The sequence below is a fragment of the Dermacentor silvarum genome, chromosome 4 (genome assembly GCF_013339745.2).
Source record: "Dermacentor silvarum isolate Dsil-2018 chromosome 4, BIME_Dsil_1.4, whole genome shotgun sequence".
NCBI classification, from domain to species: Eukaryota; Metazoa; Arthropoda; class Arachnida; order Ixodida; family Ixodidae; genus Dermacentor; species Dermacentor silvarum.
Window position 1 is genome coordinate 861,447 of NC_051157.2, and position 17,930 is coordinate 879,376.

The 17,930-nt window shown below is 47.0% G+C and overlaps 2 protein-coding genes across 3 annotated transcripts in view; one reads left to right on the top strand and one right to left on the bottom strand.

The window, feature by feature from the left end:
- LOC119449329 (NADH dehydrogenase [ubiquinone] 1 alpha subcomplex subunit 9, mitochondrial) overlaps nucleotides 1–5,910 on the bottom strand; it is a 79,267-nt gene extending 73,357 nt beyond the window's left edge. Inside the window, exons 1-2 of the mRNA XM_037712496.2 lie at nucleotides 5,836–5,910; nucleotides 4,959–5,129 (exon numbers count right to left, since the gene is read on the bottom strand). Of these exons, the coding sequence (XP_037568424.1) occupies nucleotides 4,959–5,129; nucleotides 5,836–5,875 (211 nt within the window). The 5' untranslated portion in view covers nucleotides 5,876–5,910. The remainder of the gene's footprint in view (nucleotides 1–4,958; nucleotides 5,130–5,835) is intronic.
- Nucleotides 5,911–6,060: 150 nt separating this feature from the next.
- Nucleotides 6,061–17,930, top strand: part of LOC119449330 (UDP-GalNAc:beta-1,3-N-acetylgalactosaminyltransferase 2) — a 43,620-nt gene continuing 31,750 nt past the window's right edge. For both annotated transcript variants that reach the window (XM_037712497.2, XM_049665175.1), the window contains exons 1-2: nucleotides 6,061–6,676; nucleotides 6,752–7,048. In XM_037712497.2, coding sequence (XP_037568425.1) covers nucleotides 6,117–6,676; nucleotides 6,752–7,048 — 857 coding nt within the window. In that variant the 5' untranslated portion in view covers nucleotides 6,061–6,116. The remainder of the gene's footprint in view (nucleotides 6,677–6,751; nucleotides 7,049–17,930) is intronic.

A 17,930-nucleotide genomic window follows, 5' to 3' on the forward strand; every position in this document is an offset into this window, starting at 1 on the left:
ACTTGCGGAGGCTAGATGGGGCAAGTGGAGAGAGTGTCTACGCTGGCGGTGAAGCTCGCCTCCTGAAATCATGGATTCGTGTCACTGAAATATTTCTATCTCGGCTATTAATGAACCAAGTCTAAAAATTCTTGCAATAAAATGCGCTCTAGAGTGCACGTAACAACTTCCAGCATGTAACTGAAATTTTCTATATGGCATGGTGAGGACCGCTTTATAAGGGCCCTGAAACACTTGGTGTCGACGTTAAAATACACCATTTCAGAAATATTTTCCAGCAAGAAGTACTTCAGTGCGTTCAGCAAACATTTCTTCTGATCCCCTTTGCCGTGCTCCCGCTCCATCTTAAGGCCTTGCGAAGGTTATGCGGAGCAGAGCAGTGCCCACAATGCCCCACCTACTGAACGTCGCCGTGGCACATAGTAGTTGCTATTTGACACCACTAATTCCGATTTTGGTGCCTACAGCACTCCAAACTCATAGGCTATCCTTCGGAGCGGCTCCACGGATGTCTCATCCCTTTGCTGTGCTACAGTGCACTAGATAGCTGCACACAACTGTGTTTTCTCACATCAAGTAGCATGGGTAGCACATTTCCTTTCACACTTATTTTCTAAGGCAATCACACAATTTCCGAGAGTCAAACAAAGCATCATCTTTTAAGTTCGCTCCTGAGAGTACATCAGCAGCAAACACATTGGCTAAGCAATGGATGTTGCACTGCAGACTCACGTTGAAAGGATTCCTAACGTAACGAGCTACGCTCATGATAGCAACACACCTCGATGGTGTGCAACTCGAGAAGCAGGCAACCTGCTACAATCAGATGTTGGCCCTCAGGACAGCTCGCAAAGTGCCTGGAGCCTCACGTAACTCACAGAGACCAATCACAGCATGCAATTATCCTCAGCGAGCTCATCGTGGCACCCCTCGGCGGCTGCAGTATTTACGCTATGCAGCAGATGCAGCTACATGTGCACGATAGGGCTGGAGTGCACATGCATTGCTCATGGTGGAGAGAATTGGTGGAGGTGCTGGGTACCCTCAGACAATCATCCTGGAACTCCGGTCCCGTACCCTACCGTCTACCATGCCCCAAGACGCCACCCAGCAAATGCCTCCTCCAGCACCCATTGCGTGTCCCGGGGTGCCTCATCATTGCGACCCTCCTATCTACACTGGAGCGGACGAATGGCGCACGGTCTACGACAGGGTAAGTGCCCATAACAAGTGGGACAAAGTGGCCAAACTGAGCCATGTTCTGTTCTACCTAGCTGATATGTGGCCAGCCTGTGGTATAACAACCATGAAGCAGAGTTCCAGACATGGTCCGAATTTAAGACTTCCCTCGCCGATGTATTTGGTCGCCCTGCTGTTCGCAAGCTGCGTGCCGAGCAGTGTTTGCGAGAACGAGCTCAACAGCCAGGTGAAACATTCACCAGTTATACTGAAGATGTCCTGGACCTATGCCAGAAAGTCAATTCCACCATAGTGCGAGTCTGATCGAATCCGAAACATCCTGAAGGGCATAGAGGATGGCGCATGTTGCTGGCCATCATGTTGCTGGCCAGAAATCCTCGCTAAGTGGCCGAAACTATCACACTGTGCCAGAGCTATGAAGAACTCCCCAGGCAGCGGTCACTGACCCGTCGATCTCTACCGCGTGACGAACACCTCACTCGCTGGTTTGGCTGCCATGTCCGATCAGGCAGCATTGCTTGCAGAAATGAAGGCGTTCGTCTGCGAGAAAGTTGCCCGGCAACTCTCATTGATGGATCTTGCACAGCTGCAGCCAGTACACCCGCCAACGCCGAGTTTTGCGCCTCCGCTTTGCCGCGCCATAGCACAAGAACTCAACGAGGTTTTGCCTGAGCACCACCAGCACACGTTCCTGCGGTTGTGCCTCACAGCTACGCCGAAGTCATGACCCGGCCCCAACAGATACCGACGGCTGCACCACTCAGCTACGCGGAAGTCGTCACCCAGCCCCAACAACTCCCTCAACAGGGACCTCTCACGTACGCCGAAGTCCTTGCTATGCCCTGACAACAGCCTGCCATGCAATCACTTCACTAGCCGCCCCCTCCAACATGGATGGGACCTGTCGCAGCGACTCGGTGACGTACAGCGGACAATCGGCAGATATGTATTGCGTGCGGCTACACAAACCACGTCGCACGCCACTGCAGTCGCGTGCACCATATGCACCAAGTCGTATGGTGGGTTCTCCGCGCCCATATTACGACGATGAACCTCAAGCTGCGTCACCACCATTCCGCCGGTCTGCCAACATCAGCCGCTTACCTTCTCCACGCCGACACTCCCTATCATCGATGCGACCTCGTCCCGTAGCTCGGGAAGAGGAAAACTAATCGTCGCAGTCCATGAGGAAAGGGCTGCGACGCCGTCGAAACGCGAAAGTCCTCAACGCAGCCTGACCAATGTGATAGACGTGTAAGTTGACGGTGTTCGCACATATGCCCTCATGGACGCCGGAGCCGCCGTATCAATTATGGATGCAAAGCTTTGTCGCTTCCTTCGAAAGGTCATGATGCCCCTTGCTAGATTCTCCCTCCGCACAGCAAGCCCACAGCATATTCACCCGATAGCAGCATGCACCGCTCGTGTTCTCATCGAGGACGTTGTATACGCTGTCGAATTTATCGTGACTTCATCATGCTCCCACAAAGTTATCCTGGGGTAGGACATTCTTGCCCGCCACAATGCCGTCATTCATTGCGCACGGGCTGAACTACAACTGTCGCCGATCTCAGATATGACGCTTGCCAGACAACAGATGGTGGAGAGATGCCGCTGAGAGATGGCAAGCCGCCCTCCTCAGCGAGGCACCCGAAGACCAGGAGTGGGCCGTCCAGCGGGCCAGGGCCATTGCCGGGGACTTCGAAAGATTTTCCTCCAGCGATGGACCCCTGGCAGCCTAGCCCCAGGCACCAGCAGCAATAACAGTTGGACAAATAAAGTTTATTCTTATCCTATACATGTGCTTCAGTCTGGCCATGCTACAAGGTGCGGACTAGCCTTGTCCTGCACCAGCTTGACCAACAGATAGTAGTCAGATCCAAATTGTGCATTGTGAATGGCTACCATTAACTCAATATAAAACGTTGTCTGCCAAGGCGTCTAGGCAGGAGTCAGACGGCTACAACATGAATAAGGGATGTTCTTTTTCTGGGGTTTTACGTGCCAAAACCAGTTCTGATTATGAGGCACGCTGTAGTGGAGGGCTCCGGATTAATTTTGACCACCTGGGATTCTTTAACGTGCACTACAACGCAAGCACACAGGCATTTTTGCATTTCACCTCCATCGAAATGCGGCCGCCGCGGCCGAGATTTAATCCCGCAACCTCCTGCTCAGCAGCACAACGCCTTAGCTGACTGAGCCACCGCGGCGGGTTGAATGAGGGGTGTGGCCAAAGTTTTATTTCTACGTGGGTGGCTGCGCATGAGCAGGTGAAAGCTGGCTTCTTACGGAAATATGTAATTCTTATCAAAATTCAAAGAGTAGATTTTTGCTTGATTGATGACAGCTATTGACCAATGGTAGCGCTCCATGGGAATATGCCCGCTTATGTCAAGGGGCAGCCATCAGCAGCCCCAAAACAGGTGGGGAGAAGGCCACCATTGAAAAGAGTGTTTGAGAAAAAGATGACTTCGCACTTAAATCGTGAGCCCCACATGCCGTGCATGAGAGCAATATTTGTCTGAGATGTTCATACCAGCATATGCTATTCGCGGAGTGCATTTGTTCACCAAGCCTGAGGAGTGGTTCAGGGAACTTTATGGGTTCCCTGCTGTATGCAGTATATTTGGCTTGCATGTTCACACCAGCATTGTCTGCAAATAGCCATATTTGTGTGGCACAGAAAATGACATGAACTTGCTAATGCCTTAAACTTTAATGCTATTTGCGGGGTGCCACACAGACATGCTTAGTGGCATTAAAGCTTAATGCCGTTCACGGCATACTGCATTCTCGTAACTCACTTGGTCATCAAATGCGTACTCTTGTTCCCAATGTATCCGCATTCTGATGATACTAAACAAATTTGTAGTGAAGAACAATTAATATATTCTTCACTTTTACTTTAAAAGCAGCTCTTCTTTCGCGGCATCAAATGCGTACTCTCTTTCCCAACGTCCCCCACCGTGGCCGTGGCACAAAAATGACATTCCGGAAGTAAACTACATAAAATACGCCTAATAATGTTTTTCCGGCCATTTCTTTAATGTTTGCTCCCTATATCATTTTTTCTTTGTTTTATCACGATTCGCAAGCAAACTTAACCATTTCATTGCAGCTGTCACCATCGCGATGTTTAAGGTCACTAAGTATGTGTGTATAGCAACGACTGAAATATAATGGCATTAAGAAACTGACACTTTAATGGCATTAACCTCACCCGTGTGGCACAGGTATCAGTGCCATTAAAGCAACATCTTAGATTGTTCAAGAACATGCACCTTGTAAGGTTTGCAGATGCCTCACAGCAGTCACAATGTCTCCTTTGCATGTTCCTTTTATGAGATGTATTCAGTGTGCTTGGTGGCTAGTTTGTCCAGTGATCGAATAGTGTCGTCATTATACAGGACAGGCCTTTGCAGTGATGTGTTTAGCACTTACAGTTGACAATGTGGAATACACGATGAAGACGTTTTCGATGGTGTTTGAGATTATTTCAATGAATTTACTTTTGTGCAGCCCTGCTTCTGTGATATTGTTTCACGGAAAAGAAAAGTTTAATCATTGGGTCATTGCACAGCCCGATGGTTTCAAAAGTAGCTCTTATCTGCAGCACGGCATGGGGGCCAAGACCCTGACCGCTTGTTTCTGTATTACTGTGCCTTAACAGTTTGGGGCTCAGGGTGACACCGTGATTACTAGAGACACACGTGTGTAGTAGATGCAAGCCCTCGAAACGGTATCTAACAGCTTACCCAGCTTGTTGACCAGGAAACGACCCAGGCATCCCGACGCTCCAAAGACTGTGCACACGAGTCCGCTGAAGGAGCTCCTTCCCCCAGAGCCCCGCTTGAGCGACGCTAGCTTTGTGCCTGTGCCACCGATGGCTGGCTTGTTTGAGCATTGCCTCCGGGACAAGACTTGCTCTGCGGACGAACACAACAGCATTCTACAAAGGTGCGCGCACATTCACAGCAACTTGAATAGTGAAAGGAGTCGTTGGGACGGAGAGGCACAATTAAAAACAGGGAGGGGACGGTAAAAAAAGCTGCAAGTCAGGACAAACAGAGAGAGAACAATTAAGTTATGTGCAATGCAGCGACAGCCCGGCGAACACGGATTCAACGCACAGTAATAAAAGTATGACCGGCGAACTTAACGCTCTCAAGCATGTGCGGGGAGGGCTAATATCTGGTTGCTTGTCCAAAAGTTTTCTTCACGCATGAACGACTAACAATTCCATCGCCAAATGTAGTACGGTGCCAGGGCATAACTGTGCCCTCTAGAAGGTCGTCCCGAGCGGGGAGCTCCGAGAATCGCAGGACCATACAGACACAGCAATGTTCAAGTACTGATCGCCGTTAAAAGAATTCAACTTGTGCAATCACGAGCAATAATAAACAGTAGTAATATGTGTAAATTAAGGGCTAAATAATTTCAAAGGGGCTTGAAACTGACTAGAAATAAAGCAAGACGCTGCTAGTAACACCGGCGCAAAATTGTAGCAACTCTTAAAATTAAAACAAGAATGAGGTAAGCACAGCTCTTTACACCACTGTGATGATTATTACACAAACTGACTGCCGTTATGAGCATATGCGAAGTAACGAAACATTTGCCAAAAAATAATACTTGGAAGTCTTGTTAGCAGACAAATCCTTAGAGCGGCCATGTTTTTGTGCTGCAGACCTATTATTTGTTAAGCAATAAGTAATAAACAAAATAATTATTAAATAAGTCTAAATTAAATTATTTTCAACTAAAATACGTTTTTGTTGATATAAATTTTGTTTGTTTGTTTGTTTGTTTGTTTGCATTAGTTTTATTTCTGCGGTGCAGTGTTTTTTTTATGGCGGCCATTTCAGTCGTTGCTGTATGGTTGCGCGATGTCCTGGTGAAGGTATGCTGGGCCGATGCCCATGAATCCGCGCACGGTCGGCTGGGTATGTCTCGCACTCGTCGTTCAGGCGTTGCTGTACTTGTACTTCACTCGGCGCACCATACTTCTCGTCGGTGTCCTCTCGGCTCGGGAGAACTTCGATCGGCGCGCAGCAGCGCGCGAGACGTGGCTGAGCGGCGCCTCTCGCGTCAAGTCCTTCTTCATCGTCGGCCGCGACGCGTGCAGAGTTCCGCCCGAAGACCGCGTCGATCCGTATGTTTGCCAGCGCTGGGAGCCGAACCTCACGGAGATCAACGAGAATCTCGAGTTTTACGCGGCCACGGCCAAGACGCGTGACTGTTTTCCCCGAAAGCGACCGCTGTACACGGGCTTCAGCTTCGAGGTGCACCACCCGCTGTCGGTGTCGCGACTGGGCGTGCTCGGGGACATTCTGAGCGGCAGCACCGGCGTCACGGTCGCGCTCATCGACGCGCACACACGGGAGATACTGCGCAAGGCAGTTATCAGCACCGAAACGGGCACCGAGGACGGCGGCTACTATTACCGCAACATTGACCGGGTCATCCTCAATAAGTGCGTCCACCTCCCGCGAGGCATTTGAAATGCGTTGTGGTAGGTCATGTTCACACTGAAAGCAATTTTTTACAGGTACTTTGAAGGGGTGGTCAGCCTCTCCGGCGAGATTGTGAGCGAGACATGTTCAACGCCTTTGGCTTGGAACAACGGCTCCAACCTGTTGACGTACGAAAGGCTCTACGTAGACCACGAGGACAGGAACAGCGTGGTCTGGACACCCATGGCAGTTTCTGGTGTGGGTATCCACTTTGTTGTGTCAGACGCACTGCCCAGCCTCTTGGATCATATGGACGATGCAGAAATGCGTCAAGCCGTATGGGACGAGCTTGTGGAGGAAGAACAACGCAAGCTGGACGCTGAGGCTCGGAGGTAACTGCTGTTTTCTTGCTAGGATTATTGAGCTAGAACAGCATTCGGCTCGGTCATCGTCTCTGCCAAGTGCAGAGTACCCAACTGGCTAACCTCTCCGCCTTTCATCACTCAGTGACGATAATGACACTGCAAATACAAGAAATCACTTGTCTTTCACAAAATGCTTCGTTTTTTTCCAAATGTCCCACAAAAGCTGTATGTTAGTGAGGTAGATTATGACAAATGACACCCATTTTTACCTCACTGCCTGCATTTGGCTGGCATACTTACGACCCAACTTTCTGGTTCTTTTCTGCCACTGGGTGTGGTGATCATAGATGGCGCTGAATTCGCAGAGCGCGATTGAGAGAGATGGCAGAAAAGCGGTGGGCAAGGAGAGCTTTCAGTTATTTGTACATGAGGAATGTTGATACAAAATGGAGGAAGCTGACCAGAAAACTGTCAATCAAATATTTGGACTGCAGGAGGGGTGCAAACCAGGAAACAGCGGTTAAGAAAAAGGTTAAGGAAACAGAGAGGGGTCTGTGGAAAACAGGGATGCAGACGAAATCAGCACTGGGAACATACCGAACTTTCAAGCAAGAAATTGCCAAAGAAAATATCTACGATAATTCTAGGGGAAGCTCTTTGTTGTTTGAAGCCAGGACGGGAGTATTGCGGGCTAAGATGTACAGAGTCAAGTACCAAGGTATAGACACGCCGTGCTGTGCGTGTGGAGAAGAAGAGGAGACGGCCGAACACCTCATACTTTTCTGTAAAGGGCTTAACCCTACAGTGCAAAGCAACGGGGCTGATTTTTTCAAAGCATTGGGGTTTAGGGACAGTGAAGGCAAAATAGACTTTAAGCGGGTAGAAATAACCAAACAGGAGGTTATCTGATTGGTGGATAAAATCAAGGCAGGGGTGAAATTTCACCCACCACAAAGTACAAAATATGTTAATAGTCATGGCTAGGTGGCGTATGCCACCGCCCGATTTAAAGGGTTCAGCCTCATCCATCCATCCATCGCAGGGTTTAGGGACAGTGAAGGCAAAATAGACTTTAAGCGGGTAGAAATAACCAAATTCATTTGGTTATTTCTACCCGCTGATTGGTGGCAAAAATCAAGGCAGGGGTGAAATTTCACCCTCCACATAGTACAAGATATGTTACTAGTCAAGGCTAGGCGGCGTGTGCCACCGCCCGATTTAAAGGGTTCAGCCTCATCCAACCATCCACCAGGGGGTGTGCGGGTGACCCACCTGTATCAATCGGCACAAGACCGACAGTTTGGTTTGGCTAATAAATGTGTTTCTTTTTATCTCATAACTGGTGATGAAGGTGGGACACATGGAATAGCTATTTTTGTATAACAATTCTTTTGTTTCGTAGTATTTGTCAGCTGCCCCCTGCTGTCGTGGTGAAGTTGAAAGCATGTTTAGGTGAAGTCAAAGAGTGTGAAGAAGGATTATGCTGAAAACTTTGAGGTATAACAACACTTCATCACCAAAGGCATTTTGACCACAAGAAATGAGCGATGTTCTTGAGCTCATGTGGATGGCCAACATACCTGTTACTGCGGCAGTTACTGGCACCCAGGCAGCCAGAGCCGCTATAGTGTAGCGATGCCTTTTGGTGCTTTTTGCGTTCCTAAGTGGCCGCGTTCAAAGGTTCACCCTAGGCGGAGCACCGCTTAACTGCTCATGAGCACAAAAAACACCGAAAGGCATTAAGCATTGGGAAAAGGCATCACTACAAAATTGCAGCCCTGGTGACGTTATGCTTACAAAAGCCTGTGGCTGCCGATGACATCAAAGTCTTTGGTAATTGTTCTGCGCCAGATGAGGGTATTTATGGTGCAACAGAACGTCTAGACATTGACAGCTTGTTGGCTGTAGTGCTGAAGTCGGAATTCTTTAGGTGTTTTCTTGGGTTGGTGCTCTGAGGATGCAATGTTGAGCTGAGGGGATACTTTGGGTGCCAGTTAGCCATCATTGTTAAGGCCGAGGTACTTTGCACCAGCTGTTAAAAAAAGGGAGCATTCTGGCACTGGGGGGGGGGGGGGGGAACTGGAGCGACAAACCGTATTTCAAAGTCTCAGTTTCGTCCAAAAGGCGAAGCATTGATTGCAATAGCAAATTAATAGACAGATATGCAAAGTAAGGATAGTAGTTTTATCGGTTGTATAAACTTGCAAACATTGGCTTACTAACTAAATTTACAAGCATGGTGTCGGTGCACACAGGCAAACTCGAACACATCACACTTGATGAGCGCGGACACTCGCTGTCAAAATGCTGATGTGAGTAGGCACGGCAGCAGCGAGCGAAGTGACCTTCGTGCTGTTTATCGCTTCAATGCAAACTGAGTGGAAGAACGCAGCACGCACGAAGGTATGAGCTGTCGAAGTGCCTAGACTTGTGGGGTCTCACACATGCTCTTGGGACAAAGGAACGACAACACAGTAGTGCAAACAATCAAAAGGGCATTTATTGCACCTTTCATACACTGATACGTACGCTATCCGAATTACTATGCATAGAACAGTCGCATGGGTGCACGACAAATCAAGTAAGTCCGACTCACCGCGACCGGATAGCAAGAGAATATGTTCGCCCCATGCTGTGACACCATCGCCTAGTCGTTCACGTGTTCGTCCATACCGGTGTCCTGCTCTTAGCCTGGCGAGACGGTCCCGCGAAGCGGGCCAGCGCACGCGCGAAGCGTTCGTGCGTGTTGGTCGCCGATTCCAAGCCAAAGAGGAAGCGCCTTTGACCTTTTTCTCCCAAGTCACTCCGCCGTTTGGTGGCGTTAGCATCGCGACACTCGCGCCATCTCTCGAAATGCGCCGCAACCACCACGACCGCCGCCGGCACTTAGCCACGCGGTGAAGCCGGATTACAGGAAGACGCGCGAGAGTTGCGCATCCCCACAGACTCTGCCCCCAACACAGATCGCTTTCAAGATATGGCGCACGTTGCTGCGGAAGTACAATGCCCCCCCCCCGGTGCCCTGCGCGTGACGGAAGACTTCTGCAGACGTCCTTGTGCATTACAATCATAGTTTACTGCTATTTCCTCACTGTGATGCATCTCCTTTGGCGTAGGAGGAGTTCTGGCACATCAGCTGGACTCTGGAGTTGAAAAGCCTGTGGCACTTGCATCAGGGCGCTAACTTCAGCTAAGAACTACAGTCGGGTGGACAAGGAAGCTTTGGCAGCGGTGTTTGGCATGATGAAGTTTCACCAGTTCGTCTGGGGGAAGGCAGTTGAGATATTCGTAGACCACAAGCCGTTGTTGGACACAGGTGTCAAATGCCCACACAGAGCTCGCCACATGTGCTGCATTGACCTTAAGTGCGTACAACTACAGGTCTGGAGCCAGTCTGGCTGAGTCCAGTTGCACGAGCTTACGGCATAGTAGTAGTAGTATAGTTTATTTTGACAGAATGGTCACTGTAATCAGCTAAAACACTTCTGCCAAAATACATATTATACATGAGCAGATATACATATACATATATATACACTAAAGATACACACACACACAACCATATACATACAGTAATACACAATAAATTTGCTCAGTGTAGAAACATTTTGATGAACTCTTTTACATATACTATGAAAGATATACCACCGACGTTTGCTACTAGAGAATAAGCAATAGTGATAAGAATAGAATGAGCTATTGTTTAAATAAGAGAAGCCTTTTTAGTTTTTTTTTTTTTTTTTTATGAATTGGGGGGGAAGGGGGGGGGGGGATTTACAACTGCATGCTGTTTTAACTGTCTCTGGGTTTAGGTTCAACAGTTCTACAGCAAGCAATTGGTGCTTCGCCTTTTGGGTGAAACTGCGACAATTTTTTATTCTTTCTACTAAATTATTATTCACCCAGGGCTTTGATGGAGGGCTGTTTGCTGCAGGGCAACCGTGTGGTCGTACTTGCATCATTGTATGTGGCACTGTTAGATCGCCTGCATAAAAGCCACCCCAGGGTTGAGAAAACGAAGTTGATGGCCAGCTATCAACAGGGGCATTGTAGTGACAGCGAGTGAATGTGCAGTCTGCCCGGTGCACAGGAAGGCTTTTAGAGCACTTCAGCAGACCTCATGGCTATTCTCCGAAAAGGTCTAGTCTGAACTCGGTGTGGATTTTGGCAGACCGTTCCAGAGTCTTGGTGGATGCATACTCAAAGTGGGTGGAGGTGTTGCGGATGCCATCAACAGAGGCGACCATAGCCTGTTAAAGGAGCATTTTGTCTGCCATGGGCTGTCAGGTGTGGCCGTGAGTGACATTGGACACACTTTTACTAGTGCACACTAAAGGAATTGTGGCTCGCAATGGAGTATGTCGCATCACCCAGCATCGAATCGCGCTGCTGACAGTAGTACAGACAGTAAAGGACAAGCTCAAGAAATTGCAGCCAGGGGTGGTGTTCTCTCACTGAACAACCTCGGGGGATGTTCTCCAGCAGAGCTGCTTGTGGGACGGTGCCTGAAGACTGCATTAGACCTGCTACAGCCAAACCATTGAGGCTGAGTGCAGCAGCTGCAGCAGGAGTTGCTGCCCAACGACGGAGCTATTACCCCAGCCTGGCAAGGCAGTATAAGCAAGGCCCTCGCCTGGTAACTGTCAGGGCACAGTTGCTCCAGCATCTCATCAGCTTAGCACAGTGCTACACATTGTCATCACTTCAACCTTTGGGCAAAATTTTTTATCCTTTGCCCACTGTTTATTTGCACTTTTTTATTTTTGCTTGGTCTACAATATGCTGATATGCAATGTTTACTCGATTATGATGCACACTTACTTTCTGGTAAAATGTACAAAAATGTGACATGCATGTTACATTTGTGTACGAAGCCTTAAGTACAATAGTGGCAAGCTGTAGACGTAAATTTCTGTAATCCAAACCAAGCCACACGTCGCTGCAGCTTCTGCAGCAGCTTTGTGCCCACTCCACAAGTTCTTCACACTGTCATAGTGAGCAAAGCGTCTTAAGAATGTGGTATCCCAAAAGCTATGGACAACACTAAAGATCAGTCTCTGTGCTGTTGGCTGTAATGAGGAGGCCTCCAACAGTCGTGATGCAGCATCCACTGTAGATTCTATGCAATGAATATTATCTTTCTAGCGAGAACAAATCGCCATTACTCTCACCCTTACCGTGAAAAACTGGTGATTGAAGAATCAAGGGCATTGCATATATAATTACATGAAATATGAAAATCAGGTGCAGGTTATAATCTAGCAAATACATTAATTTCCATTTTATTGTCTGTGTTTTCATGTGGCATGCGAGCCTGTTTGGCTTAAGGACCACCTCAATTCCACCTACATTTCACAGGCCTGGCTGCTCAGCAGAAATTGTGCTATTTCCGAAAAGTTGCAATGTCATGCACATGACTTCTTGGTGGGCAAATTAAACGTTTTCTGCCTCAAGCTTGTTACCCTAGGTCAGCTTTCTGATGCTAAGGCCTTTCACTTTATACGCATTAAAAGCAAAAGTCGCATGCTATAGTGATATGCTCCGAGACATACCCTAGATTTTCTAAAAATTCAATGCATATTTGACAAATGGTTAGTATATGGTTATATCATAGCCGTTTCTCTGTTTTTATTTATTTATTTATTTCCGATACCTCAAGGGCCCCCGAATAGGTTTTACATGAGGGGTGGGTGCGTACATTTTAGTTAAATAAGTTAGTTCTTCAATGACGTGTTCAAAATAAAGAGGGTTCTCATGAAGAACAGTTGAAGCTGGAAGGTCATTCCAGTCTTTTGAGGTACTAAGAAAAAATGAAAATAGATGAGAGGTGGTTCGGGCTGAAGGAGGATACACGGCCTTATTGTGGTTTGTGCGGTTGGAATGGCGGTTAGCTGGCGAAATGTAGGAGGTCCGGTGTGATGCATGGAATAACTTGTGGAATAGCGAGAGACGGGCAGCTTTTCGGCGAAGTACAAGGTTAGGTACGTTAGATCGTGACTTAAGTTCTGTAGTACTGGAAGGGAAGCAATAATTAGAAAATGAACCGCGCTGCGTGATTTCGGATTCCTTCTAACATGTTAACATGGTTGGTTTAATAAGGTTCCCATATAACACATCCGTATTCGACTTTAGGCCTGATGAAAGTACAATATGCTAGATGTTTGACAGAGGCAGGAGGAAGTCAGAGATTACGGCACAAGTAGCCAAGCATGCGGTTACCATTGTTAGTTATGGTGTTAATGTGTGTGAACCATGACATATCGGAGCGAAGACTGATATCAAGCGCTAACTGAGGAAATAATGGAACCATTGATTACATATTTGCGGACAGGATAGGAGGGCCTGCGGTGGAAAGATAAAATGGATGACTTGTTAGTATTCAAGCTCATTAACCATTTTTTGCACCAAGTTTCAATGAGAAAAAGATCAGTTTGGAGAGCTAGCACGTCATGATTATTATTAATTTGCCGATAGAGCATGCAATCATCAGCAAATAAGCGTGTTTGCGATGAAATGTTAGTCAGTAGATCATTAATGTTAATGTATACAAGGAAAAGCAATGGGCCAAGTACAGTTCCCTGTGGAACGCCAGAATCTATGGGGGAAAGGGCGGAACAGTGACCATTAGCAGAGACAAATTGTTAGTTAGAAAGCTACGTATCCAATCAAATATATGGGGCTTAAGATTTAGTAACAAAATTTTTTGAAATAATCAGTTGTGAGGTACTTTATCGAAGGCCTTCTTGAAGTCAAGGAACAACGACACATCAAAGGCAGTGTTAGTGTTGTGGGGATTGAGGGAGGCGCTGGCGCCATTGCGCGGGCTTCACCTGTTCTGCCGTCCCTCGCCATACCCGCCCGCTCCTAACCGGTTCTAGCGGTGGCGCTCCAGACGCGGTGGTTTGCGGTGAGGGCGGGGCACTGACATCGTTACGCGGCCGCGTCAGCTGCTAGTTACTGTGTGTAGCTCTCTTATCTCAAGGACCTGCGCAAGGTACATAGTACATGCTTACTTCTCCTCCGCGGACACCTTTGTGACTAGGACTTGAGCTCGCGCACGGTGCGGGGAGCGCCCGTGCGGGGAGCGCGTACTTTGTGCTGATCCTTTCCTGACGCTAAGCTGACGAGCGGTGCCTAGTGCTCACGCGAGGCCGTGTCACACCGAGCTGCACTTGCCGAAAGCCCAAGCAGAAGGAGATTGCCCGAGCTCTCGCGAGTTGACCCATTGGTTATCGCCAGAGCAAGTAGCATAGCTGCCGGGACTTTTCCTAGCAGCGTGTCCCAGCTTGAGCCTGTGCTCTCGCCGTGACGTGCTATAGGCGCCCTTTATTGTATTTTCGCCCTTGTTGCGGGACCCCTATGGTTCCCCGCCGCGCGGGTGTTTGCGCATTACTGTGTTCTTGCGTGCGTCGCTCGGTAGCCCCTTGCGGCCTGAGCTCGCGTGCAGCAGTGCTGGAGGTGGTGGTTGGTCTCGAACCCGCGGTGGTTGGTCTCCTGTGAGGCACCAAGACCCCACGGTCAGGGATATTGTCAGGGATATTGGACGGTAATCTTTAGGTGATGATGGGTTGTCTTTTTCGGAACTGGAATGACCTTGCTCACTTTCCAATCCAATGGGACTACACCAGAGGAGAGCGACTGCTGAAATATGCTCGACAAAATAAATCTTGTAATGTGCTTAGTACTTTTTCATATTTTCGAATTTATGCCAGCGACCCTTGCAGATGATGTTAGCTTTTAGAGAATCGATTATTTTAGAAATGCTAGGAGCGTCGAACGTAATTTCTGGCGTCAAAAGATGATCCGATAAGGACCGGGGAAGCAAGGTGTCCGAGTGTCCGATGGCTTGCGAGTGAATACTGAACAGAAAGCGGTATTCAGTACATGCGCAACGGTACAGTATTAGAGGGGGTGGGTTTCATATAAATCCAGAACTTCTTTGGATTAGTTCGTATCATATCGGGTAAAGGTGAAGTAAAAAATGATTGTTTAGCATCAGCAGTAAGTGAGAGGAAGAGCTTTTCAGTGTCGCGATACGCCTCCCCAGCACGTGCTGTGTCCACCAGTTTTGCGTGCCGAAATGGATGTTTCTTTTTTGTTCTTAAGTCGGTTTAACGTATTAAACCACGGGGAATGAGATCGTTCTGTGACGCTTATGGTAGGGCTTTGATTGTGTCGTGTAGCTCGTGTTTAAAGAGACACCAGTTAGTTTCAACACTGCGTTAAGAAAAATCAAGCAAGAACAAGTCCGAAAAAGTAGAAAGCTCGTCATTGATAACTTTGTAATTTCCTTTGTCGTAAACCATTAGTGTTTTCTTTTCCTTTTTAGTTTTGGGTAGCATTATATTAAATGAAGCATGCATTACAACATGGTCACTTGAACCTGTAAGGAATGAAAGGGACAATACACTATCAAGGTGGGATGTAAGTAGAAGGTCAAGGATGTTTGATGAATGTTCAGTCACTCTTGTAGGCGTTGAAACAAGTTGTGTTAGTCCAAATGTTAGGCACGTGTCAACGAAATAAGCTTCCTCGTCGGACTTAGACAACGATAGCGCTAGATCAGCCCAGGAAATATCAGGAAAATTGAAATCCCCAAAAAGCTACATCTATGTGCTGATGACTGAGTCCTATATAGCACTGTTACCAACGCTAATGGTCAACAGGAATTAAACAATGTTTTTTCATTGTTCTGCCAATGGAGTAATACGTGGCAAATGAAAATTAATTTCACTAAAACAGTCGCAATGACATGTGGTAACAAAAAAAAAAGCCACTACATTTTTCTTACAATGCCAGTGGTAGTTACTTGTCCCACGTTAATGACTTCAAATACCTGGATGTTATCTTTTCACATAACTTAAAATGGCATGCTCGCATTAATTACATCTCTGGGAAAGCACTTCGGAAACTTGGTTACCTTAAAGGAACTTTAAAAAATGCAACAAAGGAATGTAAATCAACTTACAAATCGTTAGTTTTGCCCGATATTGGAATTCGCTTCAACTGTTTGGTCTTCTCCTGTGCTTGTGATATTGACCTTTTGGAATCAGTTCAGAAAAAAGCAATCAGATTCATCTATGGTCGTTACGATCGCAACTTTTCACCTTCTTCATATGCTCCCATCTTATCATTGCAGACCTTAAAACATAGGCACACACGGGAACGAATCATCATGTTTCACAAGATCATTCACATGTCATCCAGCATTCACCCTTTTCTTTTAAATCTCCCAGCGCTTACACAACCCAACATATAGCTATGCACTATAGACATCGTTCCTTCCAGTACACATAGACTGTTTTAAATTTTCTTTTTTTTCCACTCAAAGTTTAAATTTGGAACAACTTGGGTGGTTCGCTACGCACATTGCCTTTTGCAGAGTTCATTGAGCAGTTATGTAACCATGTCACCTCTTAATCTGTTTGTATAATCTTAGTGTTTGTTCTTTTGTTTGTACTAAAATCTGTACCCACTTCTGCTCTGTCTCGAAATAGAGACAGCAGTATTTGTAAATAAATAAAATTAGGGTTTGATTTATCCTACATGCCTAATGGGCAAATAATTGTAGAAACGATTAAACCCAGCCTTCAGGACGCAAACACCAGAAGAGAAGTAGACGGACACACGCTGGGACTAGCAACAAGTTTAATGAAAACATCCTCACAGAAGTATGCAGGGAAGCCAGAACGCGCGTGCATCGTACATACCACGTGATAATCAAAGAAAAAAAAACACTAAATTACAACCTAGTAACCACATTTTTCTAAATAAGCTATCTTTTTCTTGGACAGCGATAACGAGGGAACACTAACACATTGATTGTGATGTTTTCGGATATGGTACGCTTCAATCAGTTCTCGTTCGTAACGAGTGGTTCCCCTGCCTATAATTTGTGTGTCTTCCAAAACAGGCGCGCAGCCGCACACTCGGCAATGAGAAGGCAGGTTTGCTCCTCCTCCTGACGTGACAGACGTTTCGTGTTCTTTGAAGCGGATATTAATGCAACGCCCCGTCTGGCCTATATACATGCGACCACACTTCAACGGTATGCGATAAACAACATTTTTGATGCAAGTTGTGAAGTTATGGCTGGTACTGCAGGCACTCCTAGGTTTACGGTTTTCAATCCTAGCACATAGACTTGACTTCTTGCATGGCGCCGAAAACACAACACGAACGCCGTGCCTTGTGGCAACTTTTTTCACATTGTGGGAAACCTTGTGGATATACGACTTGACTTCCATTCGCTTACGGTCCTCACAGGCAGTGTTGTGTGCTCTGCTTTCTGTTTCTTTTTTCAACTTTTTCAGTTTTGTCTCGACTACTGCCTTGAGAACAGTGTCAGGAAAGCCGGCCACCTGTAGACGCTTAATCTGCTGATGAAAACTTTGCTCCATTGAATGATGGCAGCTTCTATTCAGGGCATTGTTGATGCAGAGGATAGCTATGCCACGCTTCACTAGTTTAGAGTGCGACGACTCGAATGGCAGAAGCTGTTTCTGGGTACGAGGCGCATACATCCAGCAGACGTGACCATTGTCAGAGAAGGTTAGTTTTAAGTCTAAAAACCTAATAGCATTGTCCGATGCCAGTTCCTTCGTAAAATTCAGAGCCTTCGTGCATGCTCTGAATGAGCTAACAATATCGCTTGAAACCGACTCTAGTTCCAAAGGGTCCTTCAGGTTTAACAAGATCAAAAAATCATCAACATACCTGAAGACCTTGACTACTCTATCGTCATTTAAAGAGCTGCTGAAAGCATTGTCAAATTTTGAAAGAAAAATGGGACATAGGACGGGTGCCACACTGGACCCTATGCATATACCATTCTTTTGCACAAACAATTCATCCTGAAATTCAACAATCGTCGACGATAAGTACATGGCTAGAAGTTCCAGGAAGGAAT